This window comes from Bos taurus, chromosome 2 (genome assembly GCF_002263795.3).
Source record: "Bos taurus isolate L1 Dominette 01449 registration number 42190680 breed Hereford chromosome 2, ARS-UCD2.0, whole genome shotgun sequence".
In the NCBI taxonomy this organism is placed as follows: Eukaryota; Metazoa; Chordata; class Mammalia; order Artiodactyla; family Bovidae; genus Bos; species Bos taurus.
The window spans coordinates 104,654,870-104,680,337 of record NC_037329.1 but is presented as its reverse complement, the minus strand read 5'-3'; the positions used below and the strand labels follow the sequence as shown (position 1 = coordinate 104,680,337).

Genomic DNA, 25,468 nt, shown 5'->3' with positions numbered 1-25,468 from the left:
ACTTGGTCACTCAGACACCAGCAGACAGCCATTTCCCAAAGCTAAGGTAGCATTTCTTGGGCACTCTATATATCCAGTTGGCTAATAAGAAAATTCTCCCTCCAGCCTGAGCCTTGGCTAGCTAAGGGGTGGGAGGGACGGGAGACGACTTGCTCCTTATTGTATCCACCGTGCTGCAAGAACTCTTCTCCCCCTCGACCCCCACCTCCTCTCTGGGCAGCTCCAGCCCTGTTCCCCGCCCCCGCCCCCCCCCCATCCCCTCACCACTTTCTTCCATTCTAGGGAGAGGAGGGAGCTGTTCAGGCAGCGAAGGGGAGCCCCCGTGTGTCTAGAAGGCCTCTCCCCACCCCCACCCCGTGTGAGCTTGTACTCCTTGGCATACTTGCCTGGGTTGGGTGTTGGGGAGCTCAAATTGCAGCTACAAACTGGCTGCCAGCCAGGGGCCGTCTATTTAAAAGCGCCGGCTCAACCCGAGCCCGTAGTCTCTTTGGAAACTTCTGCCGGGGGGAAAAGAGCTAGGAAAGAGCTGCAAAGCGGTGTGGGTTTTTTCCTTTTTTTTTTTTCCCCCTCCTCTTTACTACCCTCTCCTCCGTTTGCACCTTTCTTCGGGCTTCACGCAGAACCTGCGAATTTCGAAAAGGTGCTAGCAGAGTGGGAGAAAAGAGGTGTTAGGGGGTTTGGTGTGTTTTTTCTTTTTTTTTTTTTAATTTCTTGATTTCCACATTTTTCCCCCGCCTTCGCGGCTGCAGCCGCCGCCTCTTACCTGTTCCGCAGCAGCCGCGCGCCGCTGGCAGCTGAGGGTTAGAAAGGAGCAGGGTGTACTTTGAGATCTTAAAAATTCTGAAGAAGAAATCTATTTTTCTCCCGCAACCACCCCCCCCCCCCCGCCACCTGCCTCTCCTCCACAGCCTCCGAGCTCTTTTTTCCGGTGGTTGTTTGGGGGTGAACCATTTTTGGCTCCCCCGCCGCAATTCTGACCAGGTCAGACTCGTGCGGAGAGGGATTTGTTTCTCCAGCCTCCGATTCCTCTGCGTGCACCTGGCGCTGCTCCCTTTCCCCCTACCTGTTGCAAGTCTGTAATCTTTGCAATTCAGACTTGCTTGCAGGCATTCCAGCCCTCCATCGCTCCCTACATTTTGCAATTGTCCGGGGGAGGGCACCTGCTCTACCTGCCAGAAATTTTTTTCAAAAAAGAACAACATTGCTCCGCGTGCCCTCCTGGCCCCTTTCTCCCTGCACTCTCGCGCTCCTGCCCCGCCCCAGGTAAAGGGGGAGACTCGGAGAAGATGGTGCTCACCGCGGTCCTCCTTCTTCTGGCCGCCTGTGCGGGATCGGCCCAGGGTCTGGGCTCCTTCGTGCACTGCGAGCCCTGCGACGAGAAAGCCCTCTCCATGTGCCCCCCCAGCCCCCTGGGCTGCGAGCTGGTCAAGGAGCCGGGCTGCGGCTGCTGCATGACCTGCGCCCTGGCCGAGGGGCAGTCGTGCGGCGTCTACACTGAGCGCTGCGCCCAGGGGCTGCGTTGCCTCCCCCGGCAGGACGAGGAGAAGCCGCTGCACGCCCTGCTGCACGGCCGCGGGGTTTGCCTGAACGAAAAGAGCTACCGCGAGCAAGCCAAGATCGGTGAGCGCGCTCCGTGTGCCAGGCAGCTACACGGCGCACGGGCGGGGTGGTGGGGGGTGGGGGGGGCACGGGACAGGCTGGCCCCGCGCGCTCTGCCCAGCAAGTGGCTTAGAGCCGGGGTGCTGGCCGGGAGGAGGGCGGGGAGGGTCCCTGCACTTCGGAATCGGAGCCCCAGCCGATCCTGCTACCCCGGGGGTCGATCTAGCCGAGCCTCTCCGGGTTTTCGCTCCTTCTCCTCGTCCCTACCCCCACCTTCTTCACCTCACCCCTCCCCCCTCGACTAAACGGTGACTCTGAGCTCCTATTTCTTCTCTAGATGCAAATCCTCAGGTACTCAATCTCCAGTCCGAAAGTGTGCATCTTACGTGAACAATTCCCTCTCCACCACCCCCAATATGTTGTAGGTTTTGTTTGTTTTTTTCTGAACTTGAAAAAAAATGCCTTTTGTTAAAATATTGCTTCAACTGGGACCTGGAGAGAGAGGCGTTACCGGTTTTCGGTGCTAATTCTACCTTTGTCCCTCCCAGCCCCCTACCCCGCTACCAGTCCCTCCTTGACGTTTCTATTCTCCTACCCCGCCCCCCCACACACTCGGGCGCACACGCACACTCACGTGCACACATAACACACGCACGCACGCACCCTTGGTAGCTCTTGCCTTTGGGGCGGGGGCTTTGATGCCCCTCCCACGTGCACACTCATTGCTCTTGACTTGATATGATTGACTGGTCGTCTGTAAAACATACTGAAATGCAAAATATCTCTTTTTCCTCCCAGGAAAGGAGAGGTGACTTTGGGCAAGCTCAGAGGCGGCGGGGAGGTGGAGTAAGTCGGGGGTGGGGAGAGTGAAGGAAAGGAATAGGAAAGGTGGGCTTGATGTTCCAGGGCTGGGTGTTCCTGAATCGAACTCCTTTCCCCTGCTCCTATTCAGATTTTACCTAGGAAGAAAGGTAGATAAAGGGCTGGGAAACAAGAAGAGATGTGAAATTCAGACACTGCAGCTTCCCCTCCAGTGCTAATCCCCCACCCTGTCACGTCGCCCCTCGAGCTTTCAAACCAGATCACAAGTGGGTGTGGTGTAAATGGAAGAGGGGCCCTGGAAACGCAGAATGCAAAATCAAGGGGGCGGAGACGGAAAAGCCACACACCAGGCGCCTCCCCTCCACCTCCACGTAGCCCCGCCCCCGGGTTGCCCCACCCCCAAATTCTCAGTGCTGGGGTTTAAAAGGTTGACAGAGCTGCTTGTTCAATTGAAACAGTTCGGCTTCCTCTTGGAAAGTTACTTGATTTTAATTTTTTTTTTAAGTTTAATGAACTGTACACAAAAGTCTGGGTTCTGAGCATTGGTCCTCCCCCAAAGGAGTTAAGACTTGGCTAAATTGTGTTTATTCTGTACGGTATTTTCTTACTGGAACAATGCCCTTCCCTCCTACCTCCGTCCATTACGAGCACCCCAACATGAGTTGTCTTAACTGCAAACTACAGACACTCTCATGTAGGAAAGGAGTGCGTCTGCGGTTGAGAAGAGAGGTACGAGAGCTTTCCTGGGCTCGACGTGGATTCCCGCAAATCCTGCAGGTTTTGTCTGTACAGCTTTGCAAGAGGTAGCGTTTCTCCAGTTTACGGCCAGCAAAAAAGGGAGAGAGGGCAATGTGCAGGCCCCGGAGGCCCCCGAGGACGGTTGGTGAAGTTATTTTTATTAAGAGCCAATTTTCAAAGGCGGCCCCGCCCCCCCCCACCCCCCTACCCCCACTCCCACCCCCCCCGCCTTCATCTTGTGAGATGTGGTGTGGAAAAGCTTAGCACGGGCACCGAGGGGGGAAAAGGCATGAATCGATTTCCTGGCTTGGGAGAGAGAGCTCTGGGTAACAATCCGGTCACAGCGAAAGTATGCAAGGTATCGCTTGGCCGCATTCTGGCCCCACTTTTATTTGCCCAGCCGTGTGGTTGGTGTGATGTGGTTGGTGTGGAGGGTGAGCGCGCGCAATTGCTGGGAGAGCAAACTGGCGCATCCAACTTTCCAATTCAATCCCAAACCCTCCCCCCCCCCCCAACACACACACAAGGGCTATTGTCCCAAGCAAGATGAGATGCCCTTTAGACTTCTCTGCAGCCCCTTCCTCAGCCCCCACCTTCAAAGTGCCTTGAAGCACGGAGGGGCCTCCCTCCTCCCCCCACCCCATCCCAACCCCTCTGAAAGACTCCACCTCGCCTAAAGCAGGTGCCTGATCCTCTCTGATGGCTGGATGGCTGCCCTTGACCGGTAGCTGGAACTGATGCCTTCCTCCCGGACAGATGAGATGGGAGTGGGCCCTCCTGGCTGGAGTTTTTCAGTTTGGGTGGGTCTCCCAAAAGTTGGAGATGGTGCAGCGACAGTACTTAAAGAGAGGAAAACGAACAGAGAAGAGGGAGGAGAGTGTCCGCTCCTTTGGCCAAAATTGCTGCCCCGCCCCCCCCCCCCCCCACCGACTTCCCACCGCCACGCCTCTCTACCAATAACGAGCAGTGTGAGCTGGAATTTGCCCCTTCCGATGTAGATTTAGAGACAGACATAGATGATATATGTATATATACACATATAACCAAAAATATGTGTATAGAGAGATAGATGTAGGGTTTTTCAACAACAACAAAGCCCATTTCTAGAATCAGAAATGGGGAGCAAAGGAGAGAGAGATGGCTAGCCGCCAAAGCTTGTGGGAGGAAGAGCGCAGGGCCGGCGGGGACTGGTGTTTTGCTAGGCGCGTTGCTGGGCAACGGGAGAGGGAGTCCGCCTGCGAGCGGGGTCCTGGGAGCGCTCTGGGCCCTGCATTTTATTTTGGCCAGTTCAGGGGCAGAGATAGATATAGAAACAGAGGGCGGTGTGTATGAGGGCTGGAGCTATTTATTGGACCAAGCTCAATAAATATGGGTGAGCTGGGTCGAGTCCGGGGAAGGACCGAGCTTTGCTCTGGCATTCTTTGGAGAAGGAGCCTTGTGGCTTTACTGGCCCGCATACTTTACCCGGGTCTGGAAGATCTCTCTTGTGCTTGTGAGACATTAAGTTTGGGATACAGGGAGAAGTGGGTGCTGGGTTTCAGTTCTGTCATTGAGAAATAAGAGAGAGGGGAAGAGCAGAAAATATGCTTCTCGGAAAGAAAGAAAAATTACCTAAATAAAATTGCATTCAGCCTTTGCTTCTTTGAGGGGTTTGGCCCTCCATCACCCTGGCTTCCATTCCCAGCCTAGTCCAAATGCCCTGTTGAAATCAAGTTCCAGGGTTAGGTTTATTGGCCAAATTTGTGTCTGGATTGAACAAGATCATGGAAAACTGAAGGAGCCAGATTCCTTTCCCACCCGTATCCCCTCCCTTTGAAACAAGTCTTTGAGAGGCTGGCTGTGCCCTGAGCCAACCAAAATGGGAACTGGGAAGACAAGAAGAGGGCTCTTTTAACTTGACTTTTCTTTCCTCCCCCCTCCTCTCCCTTCCTCCTCTTTCTGCTGTGTCAGCTCAGACTGGAAGAGCAAACACAGTTGGCCACAGTGAGAGTTCATTTTTTTTCCATTTCTCTTTTTCTCCCCCCTACTTTCTTATCCCTCCCTCCCATCCCACCCCCTTCTCTATCCCACCCCTTTCTCTATCCCACCCCCTTCTCCATCCCCCAACCCCAAGACACCCCCAGGGGGCTTGGCTTTTCAATCAGAGCAGCTGTGCTGGTCCTGGGGCTCAGGGTTGGATTTGAGCAGGCAGGTGGGCTTGCAGCTGCAGAGGGAGGACCGGGCTGACCTAGGAGCCAGGGGTCACTAGAAGGTTACAACAAAGAGCATGGGAGCAGGAATCCCCACAAAAACCTCGGTCCCATTAAGGCGGGGAAGGCGGGAGAAGCTAGCAGGACAGGAAGATGATTTTTGTCTAAAGCTTTTACTTTGTACTTGAGCGATGTATTTAAAACTCTGGGTTATTTAATGTATGGAAAACAAAATTTTGGAGAAGGGACCACCACACTCCAGGCCCACTGCCTGCAGAAACTGGAAGAACATTGTAAACAGATCAGGTACCTATGAGGTCCCACGGGAAGCGGAAGTGAAAAGCAGAGAATGGCTGCCATGACATGGATGCTATCTGGTGGGGTTTTGTTTGCACGTCTGTTTTGCATTTTTACTATGGTAGGTCCAGAAGTTACCATCCCCAGAGACCGTCCTTCAATTGTAACCTGGAAATATGTTTTCCAAAACAGTAAGATTTATTACATATCTGCAAAAATAAATAAGCAAATAAAAAAAACAAAAACAGTTCTAAGCTTTCACTCCCCTCTCCCTCTATCCACAGAATTCTCCATTCTTGTTTCCAGCTCCAATTCTTTCCATGGTTTCTGTTATGATGTCTTTTTCTTCTTCTTCAATATAAATCCAAAGAAGTGACTGGGAATCTTTATCAGAGGTGAAGTAGCCCTTCCTGCCTGGCCACTCAGCTTAGCTAGGTTTGAGTGTCTCTCCAGGAATTGTCTGGGTATTGGCCAAAGAATGCTACAGCTGGAAGGGACCTGCCATGATCGCAGCATCTTGGCAGTCAGGCCCTCATTTTACAGATAAGGACGCTGAAGCCCAAAGTACAAGTCACGAGCCTAGAATTAGGTGCAGGGTTAGAGGCAGAGCCAGGGCTAGAACTCAGTCTTAGAATCTTGTTGAGCCTAGCCCTCCTAGTCCTAGTTCTGCTCTCCCTGGCTTTCTACCATAAGTCCCTGGGGCTCTGGCCTGGGCCTGGTCTAACCTGCAATGAGGCCTTTGGCAAATATTACCCAATGCTGTCATCTCATAGCAGGAGGGGCAGAGGGGGCATGATATGAAGATGAAATAAGAGCTCAGAACTGGAAGTGCTCCGTTTGAGGAGAAGCAAAGTGGCCCCAAGGTGGAGAAAGCAGTACCCCTTTATTTTCAGCCTTGTTCTGTTCCATCCCTTTTTCTGCATGGTCTTACAGGCAAGGCTGGCTTAGGCGAGTGATTTGGTGTGGGATGGGGGGGGGGGGGGGGGGGGGCAAGGAGGGTGGAAAGGGGTTTGTTCAGCCCAGACTTCAAGCTCCATGTGCCAAACCTCATTTTCTGAATGATAGGAAGCTATCCTGATGTGGGCAGGCAGGCAGGCCCTCACTGCCCCTTGGCTGAGCAGCAATCCACAGTCTCTAAGGAGCCCTCGGCATAGAAGTGGCCGGCTTCCCGTGATAACCAGCCTCCTCCAGCACGAGCTTCCACAGAGCGGAGCAGCAAGGTGTTGAGATCCGAGCTGGGGTGGGGTTAGGTGGGATGAGGGAGTGATTGGGGGATTTTCACATCGTAAACAAAGAGAGAAAACCACATGCCACAAAAGTTGATAAGAAAGACAGAGAGAGAGGATCGCCAGGGTTTTTAACACAGTCAAAGCCTTTTTCGAAGGAGAGGAGAGGTCCAGATTATAGCTGGAAGCCTCCAGTTGACCTGAGGAGTTGTTGAGCGCCATCCTCACACACCTTGGAGGCTGTGGCAGCTGCTCCCTTGGGGGATTCCCAAGAAGGAGGCAGATAAGATAAAACCCTCTTCCCAATGGGTTAGACCACCAAGGAAGTCCTGGAAGGGGTTCTAAAATAAATGTGCATGCTCAGTCGTGTTGGACTCTGTGACCCCATGGACAGAGTAGCCTGGCGGGCTACAGTCCATAGGATTTCCCAGGCAAGAATACTGGAGTGGTTTCACATTTCCTTCTCCAGGGGATCTTCCCGACCCAGGGATTGAACCCAAATCTCCTGCATCAGCAGGCAGATTTTTTTACCACTGACCCACCTGAAGCCCCTTAAAATAAATAGGTAATCTCATTTTTTTTTCCTTCTTGGTGGGATCTTCCAGGACCAGGGACCGAACTTGTGTCTCCTGCATTGGCAGGCAGACTCTTTACCACTGAGGCACCAGAGAAGCCCCAGGTTATCTCATTTTTGATCCCCATCCTAAACCATCAGAGACCAGCCCTTCTCTTGCCAAATCCTGAAGCAAGATCCAAATTGAATTTGCTCTCAGAATCCAGCCCCATGTGACCTATTCTGACTTGCAGTGATGTTCTGTGTGGGTCCTCGTCATCCTGAACTGTGTAGATTGTACCAGTAAAGCTGTACTGAGCATGCTCCCCAGTCTCCCTGTCCCTCAGGGAAGATGCCTCTCATTCCAGACCCTTCAGAGCAGCACTGTCCAACTGAAGTACAATATAAGCCACATACAAATGTCATTTCAAGCTTTCTAACAGCCACATTTTAAAAACAGGTAAAAAGAAATAGGTGAAATTTAATTGTATATCTTTTCAATATATCCGCAATAATATTCATATAGATTCAAAATAAGCCATTCTAATAAGCTATTTTAATAAGCCATTTAATAAGCCATTCTAATGAACCACCTGACGCGAAGAACTGACTCATTTGAAAAAACCCTGATGCTGGGAAGGATTGAAGGCAGGAGGAGGAGGGGACGACAGAGGATGAGATGGTTGGGACTCAACAGACATGAGTTTGAGTAAACTCTGGGAGTTGGTGATGGACAGGGAGGCCTGGCACGCTGCAGTCCATGGGGTCACAAAGAGTCAGACACAACTGAGCAACTAAACTGAACCGAAATGAATGAGCTATTTTACATTGTCTTTCATATTGTCTTTGAAATCTGAGGTGTATTTTACATTTAGAGCACATCACACTTCAAACACTGAATTTTCATTGGGAAGAGTTGATCTGTATTTTTAGGTTTCATAAGATTTATAGTTGAAAAAGTAGATTCATATATCTGAGTTGTCCCAAACATATTCACAACTTTTCCAATAACCAAAGGTATTGGTTGTCTAATTTAAATTAATTTAAATAAAATAAATCTTAAAATTCAGTCCCACTGGCCACATAAGTGAAGTGAAGTGAAGTGTTAGTCATTCAGTCGTGTCTCGCTCTTTTTGAGCCCATGGACTGGAGCCTGCCAGGCTTCTCTGCCCATGGAATTCTCCAGGCAAGCATGCTGGAGTGGGTAGCCATTCCCTTCTCCAGGGGATCTCCCCAACCCAAGGGTCAAACATGGGTCTCCCACATTGCAGGCAGATTCTTTACTGTCTGAGCTACCAGGGAAGCCCTAGTGTCAAAAATCACATTGGCTAGTGGGTACCTAACCAGACAGGGCAAAGGCCACCAGCAAGCCCCTCCCACAGCTGTGAAGGGAACCTGTCTCCACTCTCTGCTCCTGCTCCAAAAGAGTCAAAAAGGAAAAGAGTCTGAGCTTCAATTGCCAAAAAGAACATTGTTTGACTCCTAGCAAGTCTCTTAGGAGGACCTGGCCTGGGGTCGGGGCGGGGCGGTGGGATCCTCGACAAGAGTCCAAACAATCTGCTCCCTGCCGCCCCCTTCTGGTCATGCAGGGCTTTCCAGGGAATTTGGCTAAATTGTGCTGTTCTGAATGGGCCGTGATGAGTCACCAGTGGGAGTGTGGCCAGATCGGAGAAATGGCCCCTCACTTCCTCCCTCTCATTATCTCCCCTTACCCCATTGAAAGGCTGCTCCCCACCTCACTCCTCCATTACCTTCTGGTGTGCATTGTTGTTGTTCAGTCACTAAGTCGTCTCTGACTCTTTGTGACCCCAGGGACTGCAGCATGCCAGGCTTCCCGGGGGGGGGGGGTGTATAGGGAACAGATACATTTTTACTGAGCATGCTCCACCTTCCCCAAGTCTAGAGACCTGGTTAGAGATACTCACGCTGAGTGTTGTGCATAAGTATATATTTCTCATGTGTAAATTTATCACCAGCTGTTGCCCAGGGATCAAGAAATGTATACCAGAGTCACGGCCCTGCATCCTAGTTCGTCCTCAGGGAGAAAAAGTGAGGAGGATCCTTTCTTTTACCTAGAGGATGTGTGAGTGGGACCCCATTCTCTCATTCTAGGGAAGGGTCACCAACCTGACACTTGCCACATCTGCACTGTGAAAGGCGGTAGGTCAGCTTTTCTCTCTCCATCTTTAGGGAAGGAGACCTGGTGCCTTAATGCAGCATGAAGGAATGAGGTTACACAAGGGACGAACTTCCAGGCAGTGTTCTCTAAGTGGAAACTGCTTCTCAGAAGCACTTGGGTAAAGTTCCTCTCACTTGGGGCTGGCAACCTAGACTCCCCGGGGAGAGGGTAGAGCCATTGCTTCCCAGCAGACCTTTCTGCAGTCCAAGGCGCCTGAGACCTTGTGATCCACAAGCAGACACCTGTCAGCCAGTATCACAGCAACCAGATTTTTAGTTGATGATGGAAACAGGGGAGGTGGGAGGCAACAGAGTCCTTACAACGGCAGAGACCTGTACTGAGAGCTCACTAGCATGTAACAACTCATGGAATCCTCATAACCCTATGAAGAGGGGGCTGTTGTCATCCTCCCCATAAGTCAAATGAGAAGACTAAGGCAAGGAGAGGGGAGGAAGCAACTAAGAGAGGGCAAAATACACCTGCACCAGGATTTAGTGAAGCACTGTTAGCAGCCCCATCTTCCACTCAAGAAGGGAGACTGACAGTCAAGGGCTGGTGGTCCAACTCCTGATTCTGTTTATCTGCTTTGCTGTAGGTGTCTTTATTTCTCTGCTCAGGATAGAGATGTTGGTTTTCCTGGCCTGAAATGGAGAGGGGGATGTAAAGAAGCTAAGAGGGATAAGCCTATTGCTCTCAAGGTCCAGTCACTGACTCTCTGAATCTGCTCCCCACCTTGGCCATGTACCCCAAGTCAGCAAGACTCCCTCTGCAGGTCTATTTGCAGCTCCTCCCTAGGTGCAACTGGTTCCTTTGGATGACAGTTGTATGGATTTCTTTTCCTCTTGCAAAGTCCATGCTCCTTCCCTTTTTAGCCCATAATTCAGGTGAAGAAAGAGCCCAGAATATGCATGTCTGTTACTGACCACAAAGGAAAACAATTTTCCAGGAAAGACTGGGGCAAAGTGGGCCCTGGTCAGGGATGTCATGGGCAGGGCTGGGCATGGTGCAGCTCCCCTAGGAGGCTTCACGGCCCTCCCTACGGTCCCTGTCCCTTTTTCTTATGCAGAGACACACAATGTAACTCAGTGTCTTGGCATCTGCAGCTGGGAAACGGTCAGACTTCAGGAGGCTGAGACATGTCTCACATTTTTTTCAACAGTGAACAGTTGATCCCTCATTTTCCCAGAAGCCTCATGTTGTAGCAAAGAGCAGGAGGCTGCAGGTTGGCTAGGAAACAGGGCAAAGTGGGGAGGAAGTACGGAGCACCCAGCCATTCCCAGGCACGGATCAGGGCCCTCCGACGAGCTGTCTGGTGGAATTTTCTGCAGTGAAGGAAGTGTTCTCAGTTATCGATGTCCAACACGGAAGCCACCAGCCACGTGTGGCTATCGAGCACTTGAAATGTGCCTCAAGCAACTGAGAAGCTGAATTTGTAATCTGACTTAATATTTATTCTTTTCAATAGACGCATGTGGCTGCTGGTTATCATATTCAACAGCACAGTCTTAGACCAAAGAAGCCCAGTAAATGTAGGGGACCCTACTTCTTCCTGCTCTTAAGGCCCACATCTCTGCCCCTTGTTCCCTCTGTAGTAAATTCCTGTGTTTAAAGGCAGGTCTGTGGGTGACATGACCCCCCAGGGCATCCACTTAGCTCCAACATATCGCAGCTTGCAGAACGGCCGCTAGACCTGCACTTTGTCCCATGAGCCAATTCACGCATCTCTCCATAAAGATGGAGTACTTTACTGAAGTATCAGATTCTTTACTGAAGACTATGTGCTGGAGAGGCTAAGATGAATGACAAAGTTCTGCCCTTAAGACATTGACTGTCTGAATTCCACAGAGGGAGCTAGAAATGAGAGCTGGTGGAAACCCAGCTCCCCTTTTCATTCCTGGCAGAGAAATTCTGGGCGAATCCCTCTTGCCTTCTGGCAAGAAAAAGAGACTCTTCCTCTCCCGGGTCCAGGTGGCCTGGCAAAGCCCTACATCCTTCCTGCACTGCGAGTTCCAAGTACGCCACAGCTTCTTCAATTTCTGTAAGCAAAGTCACAATATCTGATCCATCCGTTTTTCTCTAGTTTTGACTATTAAGTCAAGATAGCGTGGGAAACAACCACCAGGCTGGGCTGTTAATGGTGCCAGGGTAGAACTAAGAGCCCCAGGGTAGAAAGTTCGATTGTAGTTTCAGTTACAGCAGCAGGTCTCCATGGTGGGCTTGTAGAGGGAAGATGCATCGGCACTTGTGCTGTGAGGAGTAGTGCTCTCCCCCAACTGGGGATGCGTCTGAGTCCGCAGCAGCTGGGCCTGCACCCAGACACCCTCAACATTCACTGGGGAAATTCTCTGGTGGTCCAGTGGTTAGGACTCAGCATTTTTACTGCCAGGGCCTGGGTTCAGTCCCTGGTTGGGGAACCAAGATTCCACAAGCTGCACAGCAAAAAAAAAAAGAAGGTTCACTGGGACACGAGGATGACACAGTCCTCAAGCAGCTTCTCGCGTTGCCAAGGCTGGTGCCTCAGTGCATGTTGTTGTATCAGTATGAATGGGCAGCATCTTAGGATGAAGCAGAAACTGAGTTGGCTGCCCTAACACGGCAGGGCTGGGACCATCAGAGAGCCAGCTGGCAAGACTAGGGGCAGAACAGAGCAGAGAATCAGAACTCAGCCTAAAGATAACTATCAGGATGCTGTGAGAGCCCTTGCTTTCTTAAGACACTGAATTAAAGGGTCCTGTCTCCACAGCTTCCCAGAGAAGGGGACAACAGTGAACGCTCGCTGCAGAATCCTTTCAAAAGGACATAGGAAGGGAAGTCCTAGATCTGCTTCCCTTCTTTACCTCATCATTATGCTTGCATTGTTGACTAAGGAAACAGCCGGGGTTTACACACTGATGGCCTTGTCCCCTCCCCGCCATCCCTGGCCTCACGTAGGTCCTTCCCAGTCTATGCACGTCCATCTTCCTGACTCTAAATGCATGCTGAGAGGGGAAGGCTGGGGTGGTGGTCAGAGAAGTAAGAGAAGGAGACCACAAAAAGTTCCAGATTTTAAAACCGCTTACGGTTCCTACAAGGAAGCCTGTTCTGCAGCCATCAGTCTCCTCCGCCACCTACTGGCCATATGCAGGTACTGACCTGCCAGTCGACTGAGTTCCAGAACCTACGGCATTGTTAAGTACCTGAGAGACTGCTATTCACGTGCAGTGCAACTTCACCAGGAAGTCCTAAATCCTTTTGCAACCCTGACTCATTTTCTTTTGATGAAACAGCTCAGGAGCTGCCAGTCTACTTGTGCCTTCTTGAGTTATCTAAAATTTAAACCCTTCCAAAATTGCAAGCCTGTTTATGACTCGGCCACACAGCAGCTGAGTAGGACTAGCTGGCTCTGGCATCCCAGCTCCAGTCTTACTTTCCAGCCCTTTAATATTCCAGGCTCCTGCCCTGGCTCCAATCCAACTTTCCGCTGTCTCTCTGGAACCTACAGGTGACCACAAGACCCTGATTAGTATCTGATACTTGACTCTCCCGCTGCCTAAGTAATAGGTCCCATGGGGTTAAGTGGCACCAAAACCTGGGAGGCACATCAAAACTTTAAGCCTGCCCTTCAGAAGCAGCCAAAGAGACTGCAAACTGGGGAGGGAACCCTGCCTTGGTGAAGCCAGGGGGAGGACAGAGGGTTTGCAAACGTATCTGGAGTTCCTTGGAGAATGGCAACCCATTCCAGTATTCTTGCCTGGAGAATCCTCACGGACAGAGGAGCCTGGTGAGCCACAGTCCATGGGATCAAAAAGAGTCAGACATGACTGAGCGACTAACACAGAAAAGGTACAAGAATCTACGTTTTGTTCCCCGGTATTGTCCTTGCTTAGTCTCAAGGCTAACACCTTCACAGGAAAGACGAGAGAGGCCTCAGTAAACTGCCCTAAAGTTTCCTGAACTGTTGTGAACAGCCCATCCTCCTCCCAGGAAAGGTGACTCCAGGTTCAGGGCAGCCCACAGCACTTCTTGAAGATCCTAAAATATGAAGAGTCTTCAGAAGAGCTGCCGATGGTGGGGTGGGGGGTGGGGGGCATTAGCCAATGTACTTGCACGACCACCAAAGCCAGAGCCAGAAGCTCCATAAGGGAAGGTGCAACGGCATCTGGAGGATGACACCCTCTGACCAAAGGGAGACAACAGGTGGCCAGAGGGCCGTGAGTGGCACCCTCCCCCCAGATGTCTTTAAGAACTAGAAAGAGCACCACTGGGATGGAAGCATGCACTTGTGGCCCCAGGGGAAAGCTCACCCTTCTTCCACGCACTGGTCAGCACCCGGCTGTCTGGCCCTACTTCCCCTCCCTTCATCTGGTTACAATCTTGACTGGGGAAGGGGTGGCCGTGCACCCCCACAATGCTCCCAACCTTTCAATGGCAGCCACCTCTTGCCGTCTCCCCTACCGCACCACTCAGGTGACAGTCAGGATGCTTGGTGATGTCCAGGGAGACTGAGTGACGTGTCAGCTCACTCAGTAAGATGGGACCAGGCCATGGTCAGCTTTTCCTCTCCTCACCTACTTCTTCCAGATCGGAGCCTCAGGTTTGGGCCTGAGTTACTAGATAACAGAGCCCTAATCTTTCACTTTGTACAGAGTCCCCCAAATCAGCTTGTTGCACCCTGCCTCCTACCCCCATCGCAGCTCATCCCACTACCAAGAAAAGCTGGTTTATGCCACAACCTCACTCTGTCAGCTAATCCCCAGAGGGCTCCATTCTACAGACCCAGTGCATCACCGTGCTAGTTCATCATCCCAGCGGGTTTTGATAAAGTAGAGGCAGAGCCCAGGGCAGGACATGGTGGGAAGAGGGAGTGAAAGGCCAGAAGGGGACAGAGATCCTGGTGCTGGGCTCTCTTCGGGGAGAGCCTGCCCACTCTTTTGCCATGTGTCTTCTCCCACCTTCTTCTCCAGAAACTACTTCTCTTCTTCTCCTGTGGATAAATACCCAGATCAGCCAACCACCCAGAACACTGCACACCTCTGGAGGCTTCTTTAGGGTGGGGAGCTTCCCTCAAGGGGCATAAATGCTGGACATCCATTCGATTAAATCTGACAAACCCTGAGCCCAGGGACAAACGGGTGCTCGGGTGCTTTCTGCCACCTGCCATCCTGACCAGGTGAGGCCAGGTCTCCAAATGCCTCCCTCAACACACACCTGGAACTTCCCCTGGGCTGAGAACTCCTGCCCTGGGGATATGCAACTGTCTTCTCACCAAACTGCTCCCTCTCCACACCTCTTCTCGCCTCCTGGGGAGCCCAGTAAGAGGAGGATTTCCCTTCATCCCTGGTGGTTCAAATGGTAAAGAGCCTGCCTACAATGCAGGAGACTGGGGTTCGATCCCTCGGTCAGGAAGATCCCCTGGAGAAGGGAATGGCTGCCCACTCCAGTATCCTTGCCTGGAGAATCCCATGGACAGAGGCGCCTGGCGGGCTACAGTCCATGGGGTCACAAAGAGTAACTAACACTTTCACTTTCCAGGGCCACCCCAAAGCCCAATTTTCTTTTTCCAGAATTGAGAAAGAAAAGAAAGCAGGGAAGACAGGGCTCCCTGCCCCCGCCCATCCTGCCCTGCACCTGCTCTGGCCCTGGGCATCCTGGCCATGCCCTGCCCACCTGGGAAGAGCAATCCAGGTCTGGTCGGGGTCAGGGAGCTGAGAGGAGGGACCCAGGGGAGGGTGCCTGTGAGAGGAGAATTTCATGGAAATCTGTGGACCAAGAAAAAGCCAAAGGCTGGGGGGATGAGGGGTGGAATTAAAAGATCGACAAATAAATGAACAAAGTCCTAGTTCTTTAAAGGTCATAAGTCAGCTAAGTATAGACTGTCACCAAGTCACTGCTATATATAACCACTCCAGCCCCAGCCAGCTGTCTGCCTCTCTTGGCCGGGAGTTGTTATGTCCCAGGTCACAGAGCTCAGCGCCAGCTCTGAGCAGGGAGCAAGGCCTCAGGCTTCCATGCCCCTACCCCCACCCGCCTGCACTGATCCCCTCCGGATCCCACATTTCTGGCTCTCCGGGGTCCCTTCCTCCTGTTTCTCCTATGATTTCCTCCCCACACCCTGCAAGTCCAGACACCCCAGGGCCCTCCTGCCCTCGGTTCCCCAAATGCAGATGTATCTCAACTCCAGCAGTTCCAAAAGCAGGCAGATCTCACTAGAGGATGGACTTGGCCTCTTGTCCACGCCCTGGCAACTCCTCTTCCTCTGACAGCCTCGACCTCCAGATGGTGTTCTTACACCTCAGCCCCACCTCCAGCCACTTCCCCCATCTATTTAGCCAGCTCCCCACCCACCACCACCAGACAGGGCCTTCCCTGGTGGCTCAGGTGGTAAACAATCTGCCCATAATGCAAGACACTTGGGTTCAATCCCTAGGTTGGAAAGATCCCCTGGAGAAGGGAATGGCTAACACACTCCAGTATTCTTGTCTGGAGAATTCCACGAACAGAAAAACCTGGCAGGTTACAATCCCTGGGGTCACAAAGAGTCGGAAGGACTGAGCGACTAACTTCCATTTCTACTTCCCAGCAAACAAGTCCCTTCCCTGCCCCCAGACTTCCCTCTTCCTCCTGCGTCACTTCCCTCCTTGTATCAGCTTGACTTTCCCAGCACTCTCCTACTCCACGAAGTCACCCTTACCTTGCTCTACTGGACTTCCCACCACTCACAGGCGTGTTGGCTCGTATCCTGATTCTCATTCCCCTTTCCCCAGTTTGGGCAGCCCCGTCGGGGTGCAGAGAGCCTGTCTCCTTGCTCCAAAGGTTGGAGTTCTGGGATCCACACGGTTGGGTCTCAGCTGGCAGACGCTAATCCTCCATCCGCTTCTCCCCACAGAAAGAGACTCCCGTGAGCACGAGGAGCCCACCACCTCCGAGATGGCAGAGGAGACCTACTCGCCCAAGATCTTCCGGCCCAAGCACACCCGCATCTCCGAGCTGAAGGCCGAGGCTGTGAAGAAGGACCGCAGAAAGAAGCTGACCCAGTCCAAGTTCGTGGGAGGAGCTGAGAACACTGCCCATCCCCGGGTCATCTCCGCGCCTGAGATGAGACAGAAATCTGAGCAGGTGAGGCTCAAGGACCCTCTCTCCATCTCCCTCTGTATCCACACCCTCAGTCTCTGCCACCTGCAGCTTTTAACCTGGCCCCCAGCTATCTAAATGAGCATGTGTGGTAGCACTTGATACGCCCAGGGGTAATGGCAGGGGAGGCAGAGGAAGACCTTGGGTAGCACCTAATCTCGACAAAAGGTGGTGACTTTCCGTGCAGACCCTTGACCCACACACCTCGGCCACTGCATTCTGCACGTCTAGGTGACTCCCTGGGGTCTGGCCACGCCTCTCACGCCTCCGATCCGCACACAGGGGCCCTGCCGCAGGCACATGGAGGCGTCCCTGCAGGAGCTCAAAGCCAGCCCGCGCATGGTGCCCCGCGCCGTGTACCTGCCCAACTGTGACCGCAAAGGGTTCTACAAGAGAAAGCAGGTACGTGAAGCTCCTTCTCTATAAGAGAAAGCAGGTCCATCCAGTGCCCGCAGCTCCGCTTACTGAAGAGACTGTACACCTGTACAGCACTGTAGATCAACTCGACTCCAGTAAAACTTGGGGAAAAAAAAAAGAAAGAAAGCCGGCATGCCCCATCCCATATCCCATGTTCAGGGCATGCACGCTAAGTCGCTTCGGTCGTGTCCCACTCTGTGCAACCCTGTGGACCCCATGCCCGCCAGGGCCCTCAGTCCATGGGATTCTCCAGGCAAGCATACTGGAGTGGGTTGCCACGCCCTCCTCCACGATGGAACCTGAGTCTCTTATGTCTCCTGCACTGCAGGTGTGTTCTTTACCACTGACGCCACCAAATCTCCACCTCTAAATGCCTGGATTTCTGTACTGTCCCAAAACACTAGTACCCTTTCTTCCCACAATCATGACTGACCCCATTCCTGCTTACCCTGTAATCTACTCATGTTTTAATGAGTCACCATAGGTACATGAGTCCATCTAAAAGGAAACTTTCTATCACTGTCTCACAGCCTGTGCTGTGTATGTTATTTTCTGATACACTTCCATAAATATATGGGGCTTCCCAGGTCGTGCTAGTGGCAAAGAACCCACCTGCCAATACAGGAGACGCAAGAGACATGGGTTGGATCCCCGGGTCAGGAAGATCCCCTGGAGGAGAGTATGGCAACCCACTACAGTATTCTTGCCTGGAGAATCCCATGGACAGAGAAGCCTCACGGGCTACAGTCCATGGGGTCGCAAAGAGTCAGATATGACTGAAGCGACCTAGCATGCACACACGCATGACTAAAATATGTTTTTACCATGTACCTCGTGAAATAATTTTGTGACCCATTCACAGCCAGGCTACCCTTTGTTAACCAGTCATCTAAGCTTGTTAAGGAGTACACAGTAGGGCATCAGCAGCACACGGATTGCTGGGTCCCACCCCAGAGTTTCTGATCAGTAGGTCTGGGGTGGACTCTGAGAACTTGGGTTTTCAACAAGTTCCCCCCTGGGTGACTCAGATGCTCCATAAAGTCACCCAGCATCTAAGTTCCCTTAGATGGTGGTGTAGGGATAAGGAATCCACCTGCCACTGAAGGAGACACAGGTTCAATCCCTGGGTCAGAAAGATCCCCTAAAGAAAGCAATGGCATCCCACTCCAGTATTCTTGCCTGGGAAATCCCATGGACAGTGCAGCTTTATGGGCTACAGTCCATGGGGTCACAAAGAGTCAGACACGACTTAGTGAGTAAACAACAACAACATCTAAGTTAGGAATCAAGAGCCAGGCAACTTTGGGTGAATCCTTCGGTGTCCTGCTTACTAGCTGTGTCCTCTTACCAGTCAGTTAATGTCTCTGGCTCCAGTTCCTCGTGTAAAATGGAGAATAATTGTATCTGTTGTTCTCACATGATTATGAGGAATAATGAACTCATCTTGGCAAAGCACTTAGAACAGTATCTACAGTATAGTTAAGTGTTAAGTGGTGTCTTGTATATGGTACAGCTACACAAGTGATACCTTTTATTACTATTACTATTATTTAATGGGCTTCCCTCATAACTCAGTCAGTAAAGAAAGTGAAAGTGAAAATCACTCAGTCGTGTCTGACTCTTTGCAACTCCAGGGACTATACAGTCCATGGAATTCTCCAGGCCAGAATACTGGAGTGGGTAGCCTTTTCCTTCTCCAGGGGATCTTCCCAACCCAGGGATTAAACCCAGGTCTCCCACATTGCAGGTGGATTCTTTACCAGCTGAGCTCCAAGGGAAACCAGATATGTCGGTAAAGAATCTGCCTGCATTGCAGGAGACCTGGGTTTGATTTCTAGGTCGGGAAGATCCCCTGGAGAAGAAAATGGCAACCCACTCTAATATTCTTGCCTGGAGAATCCCATGGACAGAGGAACAAGAGTCAGACACAACTTAGTGACTCAACCACCACCACGTTATTTAAGAATCTAATTTATTATCACTATCATCGTCATGATCATGATCAGGTTATGTTGCTCTCTGGAGAATACCAAGTTGGAGAAATAAACCAACTTGTTTTGGGTGACGCAAGACAGAGTTGCAAGAGCTAGCCAGGGACAGACTGCCTAAATGACACCTTTCCCCGGGTTGTCCCATGCAGTGCAGACACCAGAACCCCAAGGGGTGGGTGTTGATGTTGTTCAGTCGCTAAGTCATCACGCCACGGACTGCAGCACGCTAGGCTCCCTGTCCTTAACCATCTCCCAGAGTCTGCTCAAGTTCATGTCCATTGAGTCAGTGATACAGTGCCCTCAACTCTTTGGGGATGAGAGTCTATCTTGGGGCAGGGAAGGCAAAGGGTCAGGGAGGAGCAGAGCCTCAGGGTACAGCCACGCTCACGGCCTGTCCCTCTGCCCACCCCAGTGCAAACCTTCCCGTGGCCGCAAGCGTGGCATCTGCTGGTGCGTGGACAAGTACGGGATGAAGCTGCCGGGCATGGAGTACGTGGACGGGGACTTTCAGTGCCACACCTTCGACAGCAGCAACGTTGAGTGACGCGTCCCCTCCCCGTCTTTCCCTCACCCCATCCCACCCCCAGCCCCGACTCCAGCCAGTGCCTCCCTCCACCCCAGGACGCCACTCATTTCATCTCATGTAAGGGAAAAAAAAAATACATATATCTATCTATTTGAGGAAACTGAGGACCTCGGAATCTCTGGCAAGGTCGCAACTTTGAAAACGGCAACAACAGAGATGTGAAAAGCTAAGGAGACCCCCCCTTTTAAAAAAAAGGTTTTCTTTTTGAGGCAAGTTGAATGAACACGGGGAGCAAGAGAGGAAGAACAAGAGAAAGAGAAGGGAGGAAAGCAGAAGTGTGTAAGAGAGGGGAGGATGAGTAGTCACGAGGAGGAGAAACAGAGCTTGGGCCAGAAGCATCCATCTTTACATCCAGCCCTGGCCCGAGTGGGGAAGCCATCTGGGCAGAAGCAGGTGTGGCCCTGGGTGTGGCCTTTGATGCCACACTTGGAATTTGCCCAGCTCGGATGGGTCACAGGGGGAGAGAGAAACAGACAGCAGGCGTCAGTGCCTCTCCTGGATCAATCTCCTCCTGCAGCCAGCAGCTCACACGGCTCAAACCCTGTCCTTGCTCTCTTCCCACCTCGGCACTGTGTTCTCTCTCCCTCCAATTTACAAAGACAAAGATGCATTCCATCCTTCTCAACACAAGGCAGATTCATAACTGAGTGATACTAGATGGTAGGTGTTCCTAAAGCAGATCCATGAATATGAAGTATGTGTGCATATTTCACTCCCCATGCAGCCTCTGAGAAATCAATCCACACTCTGATAGTGGGAAGACATGTGCTTCCAGGGTAGCTAAAACTCAGCGCCGAATGAAGTCTGTGGTTTCAGCCCTTCATTGCATCCAATTCACAGCTAGCGCAGCCTTTGTGGGGGAGGATAGGCTGAAAAAAAAGTGGGCTTGTATTTATCTACAAGGCTCCATATAGTCATATATAGGCATATAAGTCTATTTTCTTTCTTTTTTTTTTTTTTTACCCCTTTCTTCCTTCCTTTCTGTCAAAGGTTTGCATTAACTTTTCCAAGTAGTTCCTCTGGGGGCATTGAAGAGCGTCCTTATTCTGGGGAAACCAAGAAAACCCATGTTCTTCTAACACAACCCATAAAACCAGTTTTGCCTGCATCCCATGAGCGGCAGCAAACTCAGCCCTCTGTGGGACACTGTGTTGGATTTTTTTTTCATGATTTCCCATGTGCACGTGTGTTCATGTACCACCAAGCCAGGTCGGTGACCACACCCAACAGTGCACCTACCAAGCTCCCAGGACGTCACATTCACCTTTAGACCCTTGGGAAGTTACTGTCTCTGGACCCTACACCCAGAGAACCCAATCGGTCCAATCTCAACCCCCTGGTCCTGCCCAGCTTTTTTATTTCATCTGGACAGACCCTGCATTTGGAAAGCCTCCCTCAGCCTTCATGCTGGCAGAGCAGGAGAGAGACTGAAATGAGAGATGGCAAAGAGGGAGATGGAGGTGAAAAGTGTAAATACGGGGAAACAATAAAAGTGATTGTTCAGGCCAGAGTAGATGGAGAGAAGGGCAGACAGCTGGAGAGACAGAGGGCTGACTGCCCCATCCTAGCTTTGGAGCAAAGCAAAAAGAAGAGGGGACAAAGCCAAGAGACACTTCCCTGGGTCCCCACCTGATAAGCCCTCTGGGATTTAAGAAGGAGAGAGGTTTAAGAAGAAGAAAAGGAAACAGGTTGTAAGAGAGAAATGAGTTTAACCTAGCCCTGTGAGCCAGAGAAGGTGAGGAACTTTCCAGAGAAGGACAGGAACAAGGATAAGCAGAGGCCGTGGTTTGCAAGGGACAAGTCTACGAGCTCACCTGCCCACCTTCACCCTGCAGTAAGGGACGGAGGCTGGAGAGGCTTTCAAGCTCTTGGTCTTACCCTGGCCTGTTGCAGCTTCCTTCCTGGGGTGGGAAATGGCAGAAAGGCGCAGGACAAGCAGTGAATGGATGCTTTGGGGCAGCCAAGATTCTGAACCAAGAAAACTCCCATTGTCCACTGATTCCCCCCACCCCTGCAACAAATGGGCAGCCCTGATGGAGAACTCTGGCCAGGAGACGGGGCTTGGACACAGCAAAGGACACCCTCTCTCGCTGTGAACGCAGCTCACTCCACTCTTCCCCAACGACATGACACCGTGGAGACTACTCCAGCATCGAACTTGGGGACAGTGAAGAGGGGCAGCTAAGGAGCAGAAACGTTTTAGCTGGTGGCAAGCCTGCAGCCCTGGGATTCGGTAGGGGAGTGTCCCCTGCTCCCCCAGAGTGGACAGTCGGCTGGAATGGGAGAGGCATCGATCTCCACTGGACAGGGGCCTGATGGGGATGGCAGTGAGGACTTCCTTGACGTGCTGTGTGTCCACGTGGCCCCTCCCTGTGCCACTGTCCCCAAACCCGCGACCCACACTTCAACGTCTTAGGCCAGTATCGTCAGCCTTTCCCACTTCACTCTTCTCTCCGCCCATCCTTTCTCTGGATCTTCAGCAGTCGCCTAAACTGGGATTGCCATGTGGATACTGGGGTGCCATTCCCCCTAAGAAAAGACTGAGCCAGGAATTTGCAGACCCCACCCCACCACCTCCCCCCAAGGCCTGGACCCAGTTCCTGGTTCCTGAGAGGGGGCTGTCTTTTCCTCCCGCTGTTTACTGGACTTTGAAGGGGCCTCAGCTCCTTCCATGGGCTCTTTGCAGTCAGCCACAAGGTGGGGGGTTAGGGCCTGCTTTAACGCAACCCCTGTCTTCAGATCTCCAGAGCTCACACTGACAACCCCAAATCTGTGAGTCTCTCTCTACTGCTTGCAGAGGGGGCGGGGAGACTCTGATCCTCTGGCCACTCCGTACAGGATGCTGGACCTTCAGGCAGAGCCCAGGGTGGGAGTCCAGGGGGAGGGAATCATGGAGGAAAGTGAGGCCTCTCTGGGCAAGATGGTGAGCAGGCAGGTGTGGCAAGCTGCCAGCTGTGAAGTTCCAAGCAGGGACCTTCTTGACCCCCGGCTCCCTGTTGGCCACTGTCTGCTCACCCAGAGGCCTCAGGCTCCAGGTTTTCTGTGGCCTCAAATCTAAACATTGGCCTACAGTGCCAACAGGAGGTCTCTTCCCATCTCCTTTTGACTCAGGCCTCACTCTAGCAGAGGAGACCGTCTCCACCACTGCGGCCAGGTGACTGAGGGGGTCCCAGCCAGGACTGAGCCCCTGCCCCACCTCAACCCGGGGAAAGCAGGCGGTCTGGGACAGAAGAGACTTGGAAGTTTCTCAGACAGCCAGGCCTGGAGAGACAGGCCTGGAGACATTCAGCCCCAACTCGGAGAATGACGGAGGCCCTGCGTGGTCCCACCTCCTGTCTCCTCACCATTTTCCCATCACCACCTCTGTGGTCTCCATGGTAACCCAGTGGGGCCAACCTCCCCTGGGGAAGCGGGCCTGGACCACCACTCTCCCACTGCCCAGTTCATCAGCAGCCACAGGGCTACCATGCGGCCACCAAGCCCCCCCTCCATGTGGGGCAGTGCCCCACCTCCATCCACTCAGCCCCTACAAGGGCTCCAGCTCAGATGGGAATTGCAGAGAGGAGTGGGCCAAGGAGAAGCAACGCCCAGTCTTGGAGAAGACACAGTTGGCTTCCTAGATTGAGGAGGCTGTATTTTGAGAGGTGGTTGTATGGGCGTTGTACTGTCTTTGTTTTTAAAACCACTAAAGTGCAAGACTTATTTTGCACTTTTCTCTACTTTTTTTTTCTTGTAGGTTTTTGGTGTCTTTTTTTAAGCATCCTTTCTTGGTTCCCTAATGGAGTATATAGTTTAGCCATTTCCACAGACTCTGGCCTCCTCTCTAACTTTTTTGGGTGGAGGAAAGGGGAGGTGGGGGGCAACCGCTGTGCACCCATTCACCCCACCTCTCTGGTCCCCGGCCACCAGCCCTAGTCCCGGACCGTCCACAACCACCACCAATCACACAGTAGCCCACACGGATAGACAGTTGTCAGACAAGATTCCTTCAGATTCCGAGTTGCCTACCGGTTTGTTTGTTTGTTTTTAGACAGCAATAATCACAGCACATATTACTGTAGTTCTTTATAGTTTGACATACATACATACCATAGTGCTATTCTCTCCTCTTTTTTTGTTTTTGACTTTCCTGTTTTTAAATAAATGCTCATAATCTTTACTGGTGAAAAGGATGAAAAAAAAATTAACCAGCAAACGAAACTTGTTTGTGGAAAGAAAAAAAATCCGAAAAAGCGGGGGGAAAACAATCGCTGAATGTGGACGAGCTCACCTCCTGTTTAGTGTTTTGTACCTAAGGAAATAAAACAAAACGAAAAACCCCTGAGGATCTCACGTTTTATTAAAAGAAGTGAAGATTGCTGTATACTATTTATTCAACTTATAATTTATGTTACTCCTCGATCTTTGTCTTTTATCGTGACAAAGCATTTATTTAATAAAGTTATGCATTCAGTTAGCCTGCCTCAGCTTCCTCCTCGGGCCCAGGGAAGGTAGGCGAAGGGAGAGAGGACAAGGAGAAAAAGAAGGGACCAGTGGAGGCAGGATGCAGGCCTGCACCCTCCAGAGGCGCCCCCGGCCCTCCCTCCCACCTGGCACTCCGGTGCCCCCTTCTCTAGCTCTTCAAAACCTTTGCAGTGAGTACACACGGCATTAAGAGGGCCAGTGGTCCTGCGGGGTCAGCTGCTGGTACCACTCGGGCTATTACCATTATTACCACTTAAGCTTAGCTCCTGCTGCTAAAGAAAGTCATCTTATTATTTATTTATTGGCTTCGCTGGGTGTTTGCTACATCGCAAAGGCTTTCTCAAGGTTTCTTTAGTGGCGGCACACGGGTTTAGTTGCCTCTGGCATATGGGATCTTAGTTTCCGGACCAGGGATCAAACCCCAGACCCCTGCATCGAAAGACAGATTTTTAACCACTGGACCGCCAGGGAAGTCCCTAAAGAAAAGTGATCTTAATTGACTCTTAAGCAAGGGATGGGTCTCTTCTCAGGTAGGACTTTAAGGAAGGCATTGCTAGAATGGTCCTCGCAAGATCTTAACTCCTGGGAACCTCTGGTCGAGGTGAATCCTACCTCCTGCTTCTGCCCAGCTCCCAGCCGCCATTTCCACCCAGTGAAGAGGAATGTTATGAAATGGCTAACCCTCCATCGACACAGAGTGCACACTTCCTACCGTCCGCCCTTCCTTCCTCTGGCCCCTTCTCCTCTCAGACTCTTCTCCCCATCTCCATGTCCCTTCTTCATCTGCGAGTCCACAGTAGGCACCGCCCTTTCTGTACTCCCCTGACTGCCCCCAACAAGGGTCTCTGTCTGTGGGCACAGCGGGGGAATGAGGCTGGGGGCATCTCCACTCAGCCCAGCCCAGACCTTACCCTGCCCCGTCCGAGTCACATGCTAAGCAGAGTCACTGGTAGTGTCCCTGCCTGGTGAGGGGCTGGCCTGTCGCTGGGCACACGGGCTCCTGAAGCATAGCTGAAGCTTTCTCCCCTGAGACGGCTCAAGCCCGTGCACAACCTTGCAGGCATACAGCTGTTCAGCCAGCACCCAGCAGTGACGGGAGAGTTGGCGGGTGGGACAGCGGTGCTGGGAAGTCCCACTTTCCTCTGCAGGGGTGCTGATGAGGGGGGAGTGCAGAAAGAGCAGCGTGCAGGAAGGCCATGCTGGCCCAAGTCCAGCCACAGGGCACCACCAGCCCCGGGACTGTCTCCTGCCCCCTCCATTGGCAGCTGCTCACCCACATACTGCCTTGGGGTGGGGG

General features: G+C 52.0%; 1 protein-coding gene across 2 annotated transcripts; it reads left to right on the top strand.

Moving 5' to 3' along the window:
- The first annotated feature begins 480 nt into the window (after nt 1–480).
- On the top strand, nt 481–24,163 carry IGFBP5 (insulin like growth factor binding protein 5). Of its 2 annotated transcripts, none has more exons than XM_010802317.3 (4): nt 481–1,620; nt 16,469–16,698; nt 16,945–17,115; nt 19,534–24,163. In XM_010802317.3, the coding sequence occupies exons 1-4, from the start codon at nt 1,287–1,289 to the stop codon at nt 19,663–19,665; spliced, it is 867 nt and encodes a 288-aa protein (XP_010800619.1). In that variant the 5' UTR covers nt 481–1,286; the 3' UTR covers nt 19,666–24,163. The 2 variants fall into 2 exon arrangements, with proteins under 2 accessions (XP_010800619.1, NP_001098797.1); NM_001105327.2 differs by having other exon boundaries at nt 1,257–1,620; nt 16,996–17,115; nt 19,534–19,802.
- The last annotated feature ends 1,305 nt before the right edge of the window (nt 24,164–25,468 follow it).

Bases quoted from the DNA above. Each gene is read 5' to 3' on its own strand.
- IGFBP5 (XM_010802317.3), top strand. From the start codon at position 1,287: ATGGTGCTCACCGCGGTCCTCCTTCTTCTGGCCGCCTGTGCGGGATCG. The intron at 16,699-16,944 runs GTGAGGCTCAAG...CTGCACGTCTAG, and splicing joins TGAGACAGAAATCTGAGCAG to GTGACTCCCTGGGGTCTGGC. The intron at 17,116-19,533 runs GTACGTGAAGCT...TGCCCACCCCAG, and splicing joins GGTTCTACAAGAGAAAGCAG to TGCAAACCTTCCCGTGGCCG.